The sequence below is a fragment of the Epinephelus fuscoguttatus genome, linkage group LG14 (assembly GCF_011397635.1).
Source record: "Epinephelus fuscoguttatus linkage group LG14, E.fuscoguttatus.final_Chr_v1".
Taxonomy (NCBI): Eukaryota; Metazoa; Chordata; class Actinopteri; order Perciformes; family Serranidae; genus Epinephelus; species Epinephelus fuscoguttatus.
Window position 1 is genome coordinate 34,809,145 of NC_064765.1, and position 17,350 is coordinate 34,826,494.

Consider the following 17,350-nt stretch of genomic DNA (forward strand, 5'->3'; position numbering starts at 1 on the left):
GTCACCTCTTGCAGGCTAGGAGGAGTCATAGCAGCCTACAAGATCGTTCCAGATGAGATTGATGAAATCAAGGTATGTGTCTCAACAGCAATCACATCACTCACAGTTTATGAGACACAGTCTGACACACTCACCCACTGACGCTCAAAAGTGTTTCAATGTGTCATAGGAGACACTTGATAACGGAAATATCAATTCAGGTGCTGCAACACTGAATGACTACATCAACATGCACAAAATATTCTGTTTTTTGCCCTTATTCTGAAAAAGACAATATTCTGACAAAGCTGTTTACATAGCTTTTAAAAATAAATATTCCATCAATATTTACACTTACATTCAGCCATGCATATCTCACTTAAAGTGTTCTTACATGTCCTTTATCACATCACAATATAGAACAGTAGTGCAGCCAAAGCTGCTTGTGTCATTTTGCTTCTTTGCATCAAAATAAGGTTTTTTCAAAGTTTTCCCACTGGTGGCAGACTTGTTTAACCATTCAAACTCAGTCACCCTCTTTCATTCCTTCAACCACCTTCTTAAAAAGTTCGGTGCTACAATATTTGTGCATATCCAGAAATCTGTTTTAATCCAAGTCTTTCATAATGTTTAAAAGTAGGTGTGTTTCTCCTTCTGACCAGAAATGTGGGATTTTCTACCCCAGCTTTGCAAACCTTTGGCTAGTTGGTGTGTGTACCACACATCCATGACAACGCACAGAGCTGACCATAAACAGGCAAGAGGCTGTGTGTTGTAAGCTGTGGTAGAAACCCTAATTGAGATGCATTTCCTGAAATTGTATGTATACATGTTCAAAGAATGCTCCCGAAGCCTGAATAATAGGAGCATACCCTATGTCTTCATCAGAAAATGCGACATTTGGATAAAAGGCAGAATTTGGAATATCCAAAGGGAATATGCTGTTTACATGACTCGTATTAAATTCAGATTATCAACCTCTTTGGAATAATAGTGTAATATTAGCATGCATGTAGATGTTTGTAAAAACAGTGATAAATATAGCCTTACATACTTCCTGAATCATTGCTTGTTTGGCTTACAAGTCGTATTAGCAGTTGCAATGACCAGCCATCTATCATCCTCACCTAACGCTTTTTTAGCCACTGAATGCAGCAAGAATATGATCCTGTGTTGATCCCTGTGGTGAAGTTCTCTCTTGAGGCACTGAGTAGCACCTAAGAGCTGGTAGGGATCATCTTGTTTAAGGGCACTTGAGCAGGGTGGATTTTTGTCACCACTGGAGTTTGATCCCAGGTATTTCTGTAAAGAAAATTATCTTTATCCATTGCAGCTGCCTTTTGGGCCAGTAGTATTTAATTGGATGCAGGGTGCAGTTGTAAACTATGTATGTGTGTGTGTGTGTGTTTTCATGTGTACAGGACACTCTGTTGGAGTGGTGCGATGAACAGCAGCTGAATCTCATTCTCACCACCGGAGGAACTGGCTTTGCACCACGAGATGTTACACCTGAGGTACAAACACAGAGAGCCAGAGACTGCAAAACTTAATCAAAAGTTAAAATTAGATTGAATAAATAAGTACTGACAACCATGTTATAAAATTGGATAAATAGAGACTAAACTAGCAGGCCAGTCTAAGAAATTAACTGAATGTATGTGAAAGTGTAATCCATATTTTGATCAATATTCAAGTACTTGAAATGTCTTAACTAACTCAGACCTGCTGTTTGTGTTGTAGGCCACCAGAGAGGTGATAGAGCGAGAGGCTCCGGGTATGGCTCTTGCCATGCTGATGGGATCACTCAATGTTACACCACTCGGCATGCTGTCCAGGTGAAGACTGGATACTTTCATGACTGTGTTCACTGTTTGGCGGGATTATACAAATTGATGCCATCCCTATGGCGTAGGCTACGAGTCTACGCAGAGCCTACGCCTACCACCTCAGAAATCCATCTACACATCGTGGTGATGCAGACACTGCACAAGTATAGATGGTCACTATGGCATGGGTCTGCGTAGAGCCAACCCACAACTTTAAATTTAGTCAAACGTTTTGTCTAGACCAGGATGAGCAGTAGTAACCGATTTATTCTAACCAGATTAGTGTGTGTGTGTGTGGTATTTACCCCTGCTCTAATCCACTGTCCACTGCATTGTCTCCAGGCCAGTCTGTGGTATCCGTGGTAAAACCCTGATCATCAACCTGCCAGGGAGCAAGAAGGGCTCTCAGGTGAGATTCTTTGACTTAATTCAACTGTGCTTTCTCTGAACTCTGCTAGAATGGTATACATCCTTAATCATGTAATGCATGTCTATACACTGGTTATTATGAGAATCTATAGCCCTCTATGACTTGTATGAGTCACGCATGTGATATGTTTTGACTGGAATTGAAACAAGAATAATAAAAGCAATAAATATTGCTTTACATTAACTATGAAGTGTTATTTGTCAAGTGTATGTAGTTGAAAATGGCATTTAATTTGGTGAAGAACTCAAAATGACTTTTTGAGGATTTGAATCTCAAAGCTTAGGACTTGGACTTGAAACTTACAGGCTGTTTACACTTGTTATTAACATGCTTTTCAGTGATCTAAACACAAGTGAACAGCTGAGACACATCTATATTCACGCATGTATCTGTCATGCTTCTCCAGCTGACCACACTCTCCATAGCTGCTCGCTAGCAATGTTTACTAGTCAGTAAAGCTCCTTCCATAGGGCAAAATGATGGACAGTTTTATAAAACTTTGTCCAACTTGTCATAAACTGGCCAAGTTATTGAGCGTTAGTGCACCACAAAAACAAAAAACATGTCATGCCCTCTTTGATGACAAACGTACTACACTAAAAATGATAAGAGGTCAAATGCGTCCCAGACCACCCTCGCAAGTGGTTTGAGTGATCTGATCATGATGCCGTTTACACTTGTATTTGTCCACTTGTGATCCACATGTAACTTCACCAGCTCAGGACCTCCACATCCAGCATCTTCACCTGCAAGATTGTTTGAGAACAACCACCCAAACAGCTGATGCAATATTTGGTTTGCACAGCCAAAAAATTACTGCAGAAACCAACAGACACCATCTGCATGCTAACTGTCCTCACTGGGGTTGTGACCTGACAGCAGTTTGTCATCATAACAGACTTGTGTGGTTGTGAGGCTGGTTGGATGTACTGCCAAATTAAGGGAGGTAACATCAAGACATCTTATGATAGTGAAATGAACATACATCAGTCCAACAGCTCTGGTGGACATTCCTGCAATCAGCATTTAGACTGTCCTTTAGATGTGACCATCCCAAGGCCCCACTGTGTAGAAATCATGCTGTTTAATCGGCATCTTGATATGACATGTCAGGTGGATGGATTATCTTCGGAAGAAGAAGTGCTCATCACCACTTATTTTAACAAATTTGCAACCAAAATTTAAGATAAATATATCTTTTGAGTGCATGAAAAATGTCTGAGATCTTCAACTTTAACCTGTGAAAAGTGGCAGCAAAAACAAAAGTTTTGTCCTTAAATCATTTTCTAACTGTTCATTCTTCCTTTTCTTACATCACACCCAGTGTCTTGGGTAATACAAGTTAAACATTGACATGATGTAATGATTAAATGGCTCTGAAGTTACATCTCACCACAGTGTTTCAAAACTTTTATGGACGCTGCACATACAGGGTAAAGAACATGACATTTGTTCCTGACTAGTGGGACAACAGCATTCACAGATGGCCAGTTCCAAACATACTGTTGATGCCAACTCTTTTGTTTCTGTTTCAAAGTACTCAAGAGTTAAACTGCTGCATTGTATTGTTTTCTCCAGGAGTGTTTTCAGTTCATCCTGCCCGCTCTGCCCCACGCCATCGACCTGCTGCGTGAAGCCACAGTCAGGGTTAAATCCACACACACTGCCCTGGAGCAGCTGCCCTCCCCTTCTCCTCTGTTGGCCAACACGCACATCAACACGCACACCAACACGCACACCATGGAGCGTGGCACCCAGTGCGAGGAAGAGGAGGACGAGGAGGAGGACAGGAGGAGAGGTCGGCATGTGCACAACCACCACCATCACCAGCACGGCTCCTCCCACATCACCGCAGCTGCTATCGCTGCCAAGGTAACCATTCGACAGGACACACCACGACCAGTGCTGCTGCCACTGCTGCTGGAAACCTGATAAATGAAACTTTAATGATCCCTGTGGGGAAATTGGGTCATTGCAGTAGGAGGGTACTGTACCACAGACAACTGCTGCTCAAATGCTATAGGCTGCTGCAAGACTACCAAAAAATTCACTTATTAGTTGTTAAAAACACAAACAAAAAAACAATGATAGGATAGGCAACAGGACATTCCAGAAAATGTTCACGAACTTTCCTATTTTTTTTTTTTTTTTGTTACTTTTCAGAAAAAAAGCCTAGTCTAGGCCAGCTAAGGAAATTTGCTGATGAATAAAATATTGCTTGAAATTTTTTATAAAATTTCTTGGGAAATTTGATGGGGAACTAATTCCATTTGTATAATAACATGTTACTTTTAAGCCCAAACATGAGACATTGAGATCCCAGTCAGAGCTGCTAAAAAATCTGTATCTGAGTACCTTATCTGGATGACACAAAACTCATTGTGATCGGATTACCACTTTTGGAAGTGGTCTGGCTCCCATTATTATTGCAGTTGCAATCCTTACAGTGTAACCACATTCTTATCCTAGGCAAAGGAAAAATGATTAAAGAACAAGTCCCCTGTGGATATTTTGACCCCTAGTAGAGCTATGAGGCTGTGCACGAGGATGCACACAGGTGACACAGTACACACTTCTGCCAATCGTGTCACACTTTTCTACTTGCGTACATGTGGAGGTAACAAGCCAGCAAAAACAGAAGACTGTAAGCTAGTAAACATGGATGTAAACAATACAGTATTAAAAATATGTAGAAAAAAATCATCTACATACAGAAGCTATGCTCAAATCTCACGTCAAGTCTTAACCCGTGTTAAGTTTTGAGTCAGAGTGGACTTGCGGTGCAGCAGTAAATCTGGACTTAACGATGAAATGATTAGATTTTGGTGGTCAAAGGTCAAGGTCACCATGACCTTGCATCCATCTCATTCTTGTGAAGGCTATATCTCAAGAAAGCCGTGAGGGAATTTCCTCAAATTTGGCATAAACATTTACTTGGACTCAAGAATGAACTTATAACAATTTTGTATGGTCAAAGGTCAAGGTTGCTGTGACCTCACACAACATGTTTTTGGCCATAACTCAAGAATACAAATGCAATTATGAAAAAAATGTCACACAGATCTCTAATATGATAAAATAATGAAGTGATGAAATTTTATATCCAAAAGGTCAAAGGTCATCTTCACTGTGACATCATAATATCCTGTAAAATCAGTTTTCTGGCACTTATTCAACATGCTGCCTCTGGAACAGGAGGGGAGACATTTGGTCAGATACTGAATTGGTGACACTCATCTTGAAACTGTGCTGATTGTATAGATCCTCTGTTCTGCTGGGGGGAAGTTGCCTGTTGTGCATCCGTGTTTTTACAGACATTGATGTAAAGTGTAAGTGCAGCTTGAGGTGGTAATACTAGTTTTTCAACATTCAGCAATAGTTGCACTGGATAAAAAAAAATGTACTCACTGCTGCAGTGTTTTGAATATGGTGGTGTTTGTGCACTAAAACTTATGATTAAGCTGTCTCTCAGCTGGTGCAGTAGGCTGCAGGTGTAAATGGGCCTATGTACGGATGTCATTATCCAGATAATAATACAGATGGCCTCCTGTCACAAGCCAATCCCAAATACGTGATTGGATTTTAAAGCCATGTAGGAGAAAACAGGTAGCAATCATTAGGATCCAGATTATTGGTTAATATTTATAAGTGGTCCATTTAGCAGCTACATGAAAATGTCAACTTTTTGTGACTTCATTCATTAACCAGGTTGAAGCATCCATTTCATCTCATTCACCTGTCTTCCATGGGGACATGTGTCTCTCTGTCTGTCTGTCTGTCTGTCTGTCTGTCTGTGGGGTTGTGTGTCCGCATGCATGTGTGTGTGTGTCCATCAGACAAGCCATGCTGTGGTCATGGCTAAGGGGGGTCCCTACCTGCCTGGCAACACACCCGACCCGCCCACTCATTTCACCTGCTCCTGTACCCATGACCAGCAGGTGAGACATTCTCACACACACCCCTCCTCTCCTGTCATTGGTCAGTTCATCACGTCTGTCAGTCACACACTGCAGGGCCCTGTTATTCATAAATGGATAACATGAATAATCTGCCTTTTCCTAAAATGCTTAAAATTCAGAGTGTCAGCGAAAAAGCTCTGATAAACCCATTGTACACTATCTGCCCACTACCAAACAGCAGACAAACAAAAGCTAGCGTCCAGCCAGATAGTTCTCTCAGGAGTTGAATGAGATTGAAAACCGGTGACAAGAAGAGTGAAAATTGATTAGATTCTGTAGGTGTACACAAACATAACTTCAAATTAATGACCTTCCACTGTACAAAAATGATGCCAAAATATCTCCTATACAGCTGCTGGCATCTGCCATCCAACCAATTGCAAGCAGTGCCACTGATCACGGCATCGATTGGCCCACACAGCTGTCCATCATCAAGTCAAACCCCCTTGTTTAAGCATTAAATAGCTAATTGAAACCAAACGTTTAAGAAAAATAAACACTGAAACATACATCAGCATGAAACTAACTTTCAGAAAAAATTACTTTGACGTGTACTTCGATCTCTCAGATAGGCATGTTCCATCCTTTAACATGGAGGGGGCGGGGTTTATGACCTGTACTGCAGCCAGCCACTAGGGGGCAATGGAGTTGTTTTGGCTTCACTTTTGGAGAGCTGTAATGAGAGCTGTCCCTTTTTGTTATACAGTCTGTGCTTCAAAATGCTGGATGTGTAAATAGACAACCGATTGCTAACTTATTTGTCATTTGTCATGTTGTCACAGCTTTTTAAGGTGATAATATGTCAGTGTTATATTAACAGCATGTTTCTGCTGCCCCCAAAAAGTTACTGCAGCTTATAAAAAGAACCAGTGCATTTTTTGGGGATACTATTGGTTATCAAACTTAAGTCTGTAAATACGCAATTTAATAAGGGCGATATGAGTCAGATTTGTCATTATTTACAAAAGAGTATAAAATGTACTTGCATCATAAAGAGAAAATTTAAATATAAGATACAGAGGATTCCAAAGTTTTGAATTAACTGCAGTTAAGCAGCTAGCTATAGTGCCATGGCAGTCTGTCATGAGCGCAATCACATGATTAGCTCACAACCAATCATATTAGTGCTCATCATGGTTTTGACTCTCTGCCTTTATATCAAAGAATGCACAATCATTCAAGAAATGACACTGAGTCTCCCAACTGCTGTTGTAAAACCCAGGTAGCTAGATAGGAATACGTATGATCATATTAGCTGACTGATACCATGTTGGATTAGCCTAGATTAGTTTAACTGTGTGTGTGAAACGCGTCCCTTAAAGGTGCAGTCAGTGCTTCATTTTGTCAAATTCAGTGAATATCTCCTCACTGTTTTGTGAGCTAGCTGTCTGTTCTGTGTGTGCACTGTTTGTACTCTCCCTCCTCCACATCCTCACCCACAAGAGCTACACCATAAGTGCGTTTACATGGACATGAATAACCCATTTTATGGGTTATTGGAGTACCCTACTTGTGTGTTTGAGCATGTAAACACCATGTCCTGTTTACAGGACCCGAGATAAGACCTTATCTTGTTTATGAGAAACCCAAATATGCGAGGTGGAGTACTCCAAAAGAAATGGGCATACTGTGGCATGTATACACCTTATCCCGGTTATTGAGGGCTGCTGACTTTCTGCACAGGTGTAGCTATTTCATATACAGGGAATAAGAATAACTGGACTTCTCTGCTCATGTAAACCCTGTATCCCTAATGCGAACATAACGGGGATAAGCCTCATAAAGGTGTTATTCACGTATATGTAAACGTACTGCATGATATTAATGAAACATAAACAACATTTGGGATATCACTGGAGTCTTGGAGGGAGCACTGACAGCAGGGGTGTATTTGTTTGGGTGTTGAGTTCAAATATCAGCACAATCTTCAGAATCACTGACTCCACCTTTAACTGTGGTAAATTTAGGGTGATGTTGGTGGTTAAAAGCAGCAGTTTGTAGGTGTGATGGCTATTTACTTTACTGCTAAACAACCTGGGAAAAAGCTTTAATGTATCTTTAGAATAATTGGACAAATATTGTGTCTATTTTTATGATCAACTTGGCAATGCAGTGACGAGAACATAGACAGTAAAAGCATCCATATATCCCTCATACATCTTTTATTTGACTTAAATATGCCGCATATATACATAATACATACATAATCAGATTGATTTCCAATTTCTCTTGTGTGACCACTGTCCAAACTAGATTTAGTTCCTTAACAAATAAACCTGTGTAAATCAGTTGAAATTCTTATTAATTGTTAATCTTTCCTTCTCAGAAGTGTTTTTTCCACTTCATTACCACACAGGTCAGCATTGTATTAGTGTTGACAATTTGCCAAAGCGTTGCATATATTTTTGGAATATTTTTTTTTTACCTTCCAGGCATCCATTGGTTTCACTTAATTCTAGTGCAGAATCAGTCTGCAGAGACCTGAAACTTGCTGCAGATAGCTGTAGATACCACAGTGAACATTTAAGCCCTGTTCACCTGGGACGTCTTATTCCCTGGTGTCCTCACATGATTATAATTACTGCAGAGGTTTCTGTTTGTTCTTAATCCACCATAAATTGTTACAATGAATTCAGTGTATCTCTTATTCCAGGTTAAATGGCCTACTACTTCTTTCCAGACACTGAGGTTTAAATTTCGTAAAGTTACAGTATAAACTATTAATGAGAGCCTTGATTGTATTTTGGATGCCACTGAAGACCCACTAAAAGAAAGAGGTATCTGGAGATAATCTTTTGGTCAGCAATTTGCTTGGTAAATTGATGTAAAACACAGACCTTTGTTTATCCCATGTGAATGTGCCACACATTTTCGTGGGGCTGAATTCCTTAAATCACATGAAGTCCCCAGTTCCCTGGTTGCTGACCTTGAGCAAAGGAATGTCAATAGTGGGGATGTGCCTCTGTGCCTCCACAGCTCCTAATACACTGAACAAAAATTTTAACGCAACTAGGGATGGGCAGCAAAAAGTCATCACATATCCCCTCTGATAATGGTTTATTCATTTAAAAACACATTGTGCTCGTTTAGCACACTATTTCATGTAGTTTTTAATCTGCTGGAGGGTCGCTTAGAGGAGCGTAGCGCGACAAAAATAGAAGAGCCGCAAAATAGAGAGCTGTCGCGCTGCAGACGGGGGTTGTAGCGCTGCTCCCGTTGCCGGTGGAGCTGCTGTAATTGATTAACAAGGGGGCGAGCTGCTACGGGACTCGCGCTGCAGACGTGTCGCGGTGGAGCCCGGCCGGTACGGTCCTTCGCCGCCTCCTGCGCGCCTCGCTCTCAAATGACTGTGCATATTTGTTGTAGACTTGTGATAAGCAAGCTTTGCCCCACAGAGTTTGCACTGCACCTCATTTTCGTTTATTTTGTCGAAGTTGTTCCACATGGAACTTTTTGATGACTGTAGTAGTCTTTGCATGTTTCTCCTGTTTGTAGAAGAGCATCAAACTAGCTGGTAGCCCATCTCACACCGCTGTAGCAATCCTATACTGCCCTCGTGCGGTTAGGAGCTGAATTGCATGTCAAATAAAGGGGGAGAAATAAGACGGAGAATAGTAATAGTCGCATTAAAAAATCGATTTTTCAAAATAAAACAACTACTATACGAAAATCGTGACCCATCCCTAAACGCAACACTTTTGTTTTTGCCTCCATTTTTCCACAGGTTTATGTTAAAGATGTAAGATTATTATATTTCTCTCAAATTTTGGTCACCAGTTTGTTAAAATCCGTGTTAGTGAGCACTACTCCTTTTCCAAGATATTCCATCCACCTGACAGGTGTGGCATATAAAGATGTTGATGCTGATTAAACAGCATCATTACTACACAGATATGCCTTGGGATGGTCACAGTAAAAGGACACTCTAAAATGTGCAGTGTGATCACACAACACAGTGACACAGATGTCCAAAGTTTTGCCAATGGGCATGCTGACTGCAGGAATGTAACCAACTTCCACAGTTTTCTTAGGCTGGTTGGATGTACTGCCAAATTAACAGGAATGACATCTGGGATGTCTTATGTTAGTTAAATAAACATTTAGGTCACGGGCAGCAGCTCTGGTGGGCATTCCTACAGTCAACATACCAATGGCACGTTCCCTCAAAACTTTACATCTGTGGCATTGTGTTGTGTGATCACGCTGCACATTAAAGAGTGTCCTTTTAATGTGACCATCCCAAGCCACACCTCTGTAGTAATCATGCTGTTTAATCAGCATCTTGATATGCCACACTTGATATTGCCATCACAGTTACTGTGTTTCTTCTTCAAAATGCTGAAGTGTAGCTAAGTATCGAGCAGCAGTGATCTTGTCAGGACACATGGATGATTTTGCTGTGTATGTTCTCGTAACTTGTGGTGAAAGTTCACCAAGTCGAATGCAACACAAGGAAAAAAATCTAACATGAATGAAAAGGAAAAATAGGGCACTCCCCTATTTGTTTCAGTTATGTGCAGTAATACGAGTTTGTTGCTTCACCAGATTAGAGCTTTAGTAATTTTCACATCATAAATCCATGTGTCATGTAGACACAGCTTTAGTTGACAGAAAAACAACTGAAGAAAATTCCTTGACTAGCATTAAGTGTGTGTGTATGTGTGTGTGTGTGTGTGTTTGTGTGCGTGTGTGTGTGTGTGTGTGTGTAGATCCCGGACTCTATCATTTCTCGAGGCGTTCAGGTGCTTCCTCGAGATTCAGCCTCTTTAAGCTCCACCCCTTCCGAGTCACCACGGGCAACACAGGCGACCTCCCGCCTTTCCACCGCCTCATGCCCGACACCCAAGGTACACACCAACTTTCATACATGCATACACACAAACACACACGAGCACTAAGAAATAAGGATCTGAAAATTAAAATCTTTCAACCATAAAAACAGATATGAAAACGTGGCACTTTGCATGAAATTAAAAGCTCCTTATATATGCTTTGCAAGATTCATAACGCATGCAGAGAATAAATGCATCATTACTGCTGATAGTGGAAAGCTGTCTCAGCGTTTCCCGATAGAAAAAAAAGACAACAAAGGACAGTTCCTGCATGATTAGAGTTTTTTTGCTTATTTCCTGGATTCCCCAACTGTTTTGGTCACTGTAGGTTTATTTCTGATGGTGATATCACTAATTATAACAAACTCCCAGAGAAGAAGAGGTTGCCAATTCGGTCCCAATGTAACCATTGAGATCACTAACAACAGTATGGATTGGCATACTAAATGTGACTCCCAATCCTGTCTCAGTTTGACCTACAAATGGGTGTATTAATGAGACCGAATGTAAAAGTTAGTCGGACGTGACTGTCGGCCTCTCGCTCACAGTGATGGACTACCCTTAGGTTAGAAGTCTCGGGACTTGTGTGCTGTTTGGAATTGAATGGGAGTGAATGAGACTGTGAGGTTTGGCAGAAACTGAAATATAAATATCTTCAGTTGTGGTACATTCACGTAAAATTTGTCCCAATTGATATTGCAGGATTGGCAATGGAAATGGAAAAAACTCAAATTTTGTTGGAATTGTCTCAAAGGTCATGTGTAAATAGTGGCCTTTATTTACCTCAAAAGCAAAGAGATCCAGGCCTTAATTTATATAACCATTTTTTAGGCCTTTATTCCTATTTAAATGCTGTCATATTTTAGCAACAAACCTCTGTTTTTTTTTTAAACGCTTGCATTTTAATTTTCTATGAATGTAAACTCAAAACTTTCCACAGCACTAATTCCATCAATACAACAACAGAGTCATGTCTCACTCACCACCCTGCTGCTCTGAATTAGTCTCCTGTCCTAGAAATAAGTAAATAATAGTGATAATGAGGATGTAATGATTTGACATTTTGACCAACAATGTCCTGATCAGGCAAATCTGCCGAAATGTTGAATTATGTCATTAAATTGTAGGGGGCTTGATGATTCAGTGTATGGACTATGTCTGCTTTTCTTTCAATTTGAAATGTGCAGGACGTGTTGACTTTCATTGACAATAACTTCAAGGGTAACTTTGGTATTTTTCAAGGTGGACCCTATTTTCCCATGTTTTGTGTCTAAGTGACTAATGGGAGCAACGACTTTTGAAACTGGTCCAGTATTAAGAAAAATACTGCAGCCACAGTGGTGAAACAGGCTGCGGTGTAATCTTCGCAGCAATAGCACACCATCAATGTACGTCCACTTAAAGTGCTCGTTTTTGCCACTGACAGGCTCACATTGTTATTAAAATGTCTGACAACATTATGGAAAGGACCCCCACAGAGATAACAGCCTTTTTCTTTACCTTCAGCTTGATCCGGTCTGTTGGTTGTTATTGTGTTGAACTAAGTCTCGCTCTCGGAGAAGTCTTGTTCTGAAATCTTGACGCCTTTTCCCACATTATTGAAATCAGCTAAATATTCAACATGTCATCAAAAAAACTTAAAGATTGCATTAAGCTTCCCACTGTCTTCCTGCAACAAGTCACCTCTCACTAGATTTCAGAACGAGATTTCTCCTTCAGTGGCACTCAGTCAAACACACTATCAACCAGACCGGATCAGGCAAAAGGTAAAGATCAATGTTTAATCTCTTTCTTTTTGATCAATATTAAAGAAAAAAATTGTGTGTTGTTTTTTTTTATATATATATATTGGATGCTATTTTCCCATGTTTTTGTATCTAAGTGACTAATGGAGACAACAATTTTTGAAACTGGGAGAGAGCACTGCAGCTGGAAGTGCATCATCAATGTACGTCCTCTAAAAGTGCTTGTTTTTGCCACTGACAGGCTCAGATTGTGTCAGACAACATTATGGAAAGGATCCCTACAGAGAAATTAAACATTTTTCTTCACATTTTGCTTGATCTGATCTGATTGTTAGTGTGTGTATGTGAACAAGTCTTGCTGAAGTCTTGTTCAAAAATGTGGTGAAAGGTGACTTTTTGCAGGAATACAACAGTGGAAAACTTAGTGCTTTCTAAAAGATTTTTGATGTCACGGCTTAATATGGAGCTGCTTTTAACAATGTGGGGAAAGTCCATGAGATTTCAGAATGACACTTCTCTCAGAATGAGACTTGGCTAAACACAGCAATAACCAATAGACTGGATCAAGTGAAAGGTAAAGAAAACATTTTTTTTTCTTGTAGGGTAGGGATCCTTTCCATAATTTTGTCAGCCATTTTAATAACATTCTGAGCCTGTCACTGGCAAAAAAAAACTTTTAGCAGATGAACATTAATGGTGCTCGACCAATTTCAAAAATAGTCGTTAGCATTAGTCACTTAGACACAAAATCATGGGAAAATAGGGTCCAGGATAAAAAACACTGAAGTTTCTCTGTAGCATTGATCAAAAAAGCAGGAGATTGGAATAATGAGTGAATGAAAATAGTACTTCTATTAAAATAGTGAGAGCAGCACAGTGGTGAGCAGGACACACTTTGTTGGCTTTAGTGCTTTTGAAATTTTCTTGATGTTGAATTTACCATGTTAGTCATAAGATTATAGGAATTTCCAAAACTCCTCAATGTTTTTTTTAATTGACCTTTATTGTTGACCTTTATTTTTTTTGCACCGGACATGGCTTGTATTTGAATACTGAATTTATTAAAGAATTTATGGAATTCAATTTGTATTCAGTGTCAAGCACAGTTTTCACATTAAAATCAAGACAGAGACAACTTGAGAAAAAGATGCTACATCTGTCAGTGCATAGTATTAAAAATAACAATGAATACAAATATGGTATATGGAGAAAGTAAAATGTCATCACAGGTTTTACAAACTGTTTTGATAAAGCTGTGTTAGGAGGAGAACTTCCAGCACACCAGCTGATATCTGGTATGTGATTAAGGAACAGAATTGGACTGATATATTCATCAGACTCCATACTGATTCCTGTTTTAATTTTTAATAATCCTGTGTTGTTCTGTGCAATCACGGAATTAGACACACAGCTGCTGGTGTGCTGGTTTTGAACGTCACAGCAAGAATTCCTGTTATGTATGTTTCCATGTCCTGTGTATTAGACATTATTAATAGATAAATCAACATAAAAACCTTTGCCAGACTGCCCCGCTATGAAGGAGAGGTATTTAAATCATCCCTTCCATATATATGCATCAAACAATGACCAAATATAGAATATCTGTCTGTCTCTCTGCAGGTTCAGTCACGATGTGGCAGTAATGAGAACATTCTGAGAGCCAGTAAGTTCAGAGAGTGTGTGTGTGTGTGTCTGTGTGTCTGTGTGTCTGTGTGTGTCATTAACATGCCAGCCTTGCAACACAAACTTGCTTCACCGTGGCAAATTTTATTGTATCATGTTCACTACTTACTCACACCCATTCTCTTTAATTGTGTGTGTGTGTGCGTGCGTGTGTGCACGTGTGCAGGCCACAGTGCGGTGGACATCAGTAAAGTGGCACGTCGTCATCGCATGTCTCCTTTCCCATTGACGTCAATGGACAAAGCCTTCATCACTGTTCTAGAGATGACACCTATTCTGGGAATTGAAGTCATTAACTACAGAGGTGAGTCTCCAGAACTGTGTGTGTGTGTGTGTGTGTGTACTGTAGGTATTTGTCTGTGCACAGGCATATAGGCGTATTATCATTGGGCCTCATGCAGCAGCATTTTTTTAAATGTCTCTTTAATTTTCTCTTTTCTTCCTTTTCCTCTTTCTTTTCTGTTAAGAGGGGAAAATAATTAGGAGAAATCAACTCCAGATGTACCAAATGTTCCTAACTGTCCAAATCTCCTCTTACCCAGGTGTGCTGAGTGACGAATCCCACTTGTTCACATGTAACCTATTAGCATATGTAACACCCCCCTAAACACTACATAAGGGCTGGTGTTGTGCCGTGTGCAAAGACTCTGGCACGTGCCCAAGGATGGAGAGATGATACCAAAAAAGGCTGCAAGAAGGAGAACTTCTGCAGTAGTGAAATCAATGTACTGTTAAACAAGCTTAAACAAATTGCAAGTTAATTTGTGAATGTCTGTACTGGTGTTACAGGAAAATCAGAAATGCAGCAATGACCAAACATTTGTGACGCTGTAAATGCCATTTCAGCAGCAGTGATGACTCAGTATTCAGATCCTTTACTTTAAAGGATACTTCGCTGATTTTCAACCAGCTCTGTATCACAACAATGTGAATAGTTTGTGTAAATGAACTGCGGTACACTTCCCTTCATGTAACCAGGACCTAGATCCCTCTGCACTGCTCTCAGCAAAACTCCACTGGGTGATGCGGATGATGCAAAATAGGTCATCTGGCAGAGTTTCGCTGTCCTCCCAGGCTGTTGCTTGAAGTATAGGCTGTACTTCTGCATTTCCGTAATACCCGCCACCCATGCTGACACAAGAGACAGACCTGCCTTTCACTCTCTCAAACTCCAAACTCCAGTCAAACTGTAATACTAGACAGTGCCGATCAAGATTTTGTAACTGCACTTTTAGTGCACTGTTTAGCTGTAATAGCGACACTTTGTGAACAGGAAGTGGGCACCATACTATTTTCTGCACAATAAAAACAAAGGCTGAAAAAAAAAGAGATCAAACGGTAAAACTAAGCAGCACTCAACAAAATAAACCAAGATCCTGTAAGTGCGCTCACTAGTTCTTGTCTCCATTTAACTATAATTTGAGATTTTTTGTTCCCAGACGGCTATCATTGTGTTAAATGGCCAAATTCGCATTACATCTCCTACCAGCCAGAGTGTTATTGGTCCGGTGCAGAGCAGAGCATTCTAGTACTTGTAGGTTTTCTACCTCTTGAGTAAAAGTAAATGCCACAGTCTCTTTTTCCATGTTTTCTCTGATCATGTAGTTAATTTCAAAAGTATTTGCATCCTTCTGCATCTTAGACAGCCTGGTTTAATGAAAAGACCATCTTTCCAGCAGTGAAAATATATATATATATATCTATATAAGTAAAACTACTAATACCACACTTTCAAAAATCTACTCTAGTAAAAATCCTGCATTGAAAATGTTACTTAAGGAAAACATTGTAAGTACAATTAGGAAAATGTATTAAGTATTAAAAGTAAAAGTGCTGAGTGCAGAAAAAAAAAATTCAGCAGATAGATGCATAGGGACTGAAATGAAACAAAATGGTTTTAAAAGCAGCGCTCTTGTCAGTCTGAAACAGCTTAGCAGCCATTCATCCACCTCATCAAACCAATCTGTGCGATCTCTAAGAAGTGCTCTCTGTGTATGGAAGCTATTCAGAAACTGAACACAGTATCATCCAAGGCTTTTCATAGTCTTCTTTGGGATCAGTGGACCAGTAGTCTTTTAGTTTTTTATGTTCTTCAAATTTAAAAATATTTTTTCACGTTGGACAAATAATTTGTGGGCTGTGAAAACAAGATGTTTTTTTCTCATCTTGGTTAAAGTGCTGTCAGCCGCTCGTACAATTTTCTCGTACCTTAGAGAAGAGCAAAAATAAGAAAACATTGGTGAATCCCAGAAATCAGTTGGTACAAAGAAAATAAGAACAAATCATGAATATGGACAAAATAAGAGGAAATGTGTTCGGGTATCACTTAGGATGCATGAGGCCCAGTGTGTGTTGTTGGTATGATCGTAGTGTTTGCTGTTACTGACTCAGCTTGGGCTCACTCTTTTAGACGGTTTGGGTCGAGTGCTTGCTCAGGACATCTATGCCAAAGACAACCTTCCTCCATTCCCTGCTTCCGTTAAAGATGGCTACGCTGTACGAGGTGAGACCACTAATACTATCTGTTACTATACAGCGTAAGATTAACATTATATCAGGGGTATAAATGTAAACCAGGATCTGTCACAATGCCATTAAATGTGGCTTAACTGACATCTACACTCATCTGTGGATTTACATTTATTCACTGGTTGGCACTGAATTAATTAAAAAGCAACTTCTTCACACAGTATTCTCTATATAGACTGTCCTTTTGGCTGCCACTTGAGTTTAAAAATTAATAGTCATGGTCTAATTGAAATAATTAAACTAATCAATAACACTGTCATTGACCTGTAGCTGCTGACGGCCCAGGAGATCGCTTCATCATGGGAGAATCACAGGCTGGACAACAGGTCAGCTCTAATACACTAACACTTATGTTACAGTAATAAAT

General features: G+C 39.9%; 1 protein-coding gene across 2 annotated transcripts in view; it reads left to right on the forward strand.

Moving 5' to 3' along the window:
- The window catches only part of gphna (gephyrin a), a 44,303-nt gene that overhangs the window by 13,513 nt on the left and 13,440 nt on the right, over positions 1–17,350 (forward strand). Inside the window, exons 3-13 of one of the 2 annotated variants that reach the window (XM_049596253.1) lie at positions 15–72; positions 1,401–1,493; positions 1,720–1,814; positions 2,148–2,214; positions 3,814–4,107; positions 6,072–6,173; positions 10,904–11,041; positions 14,392–14,434; positions 14,621–14,758; positions 16,865–16,957; positions 17,254–17,309. In XM_049596253.1, coding sequence (XP_049452210.1) covers positions 15–72; positions 1,401–1,493; positions 1,720–1,814; positions 2,148–2,214; positions 3,814–4,107; positions 6,072–6,173; positions 10,904–11,041; positions 14,392–14,434; positions 14,621–14,758; positions 16,865–16,957; positions 17,254–17,309 — 1,177 coding nt within the window. The remainder of the gene's footprint in view (positions 1–14; positions 73–1,400; positions 1,494–1,719; positions 1,815–2,147; positions 2,215–3,813; positions 4,108–6,071; positions 6,174–10,903; positions 11,042–14,391; positions 14,435–14,620; positions 14,759–16,864; positions 16,958–17,253; positions 17,310–17,350) is intronic. The other variant, XM_049596252.1, reaches the window with a different exon arrangement.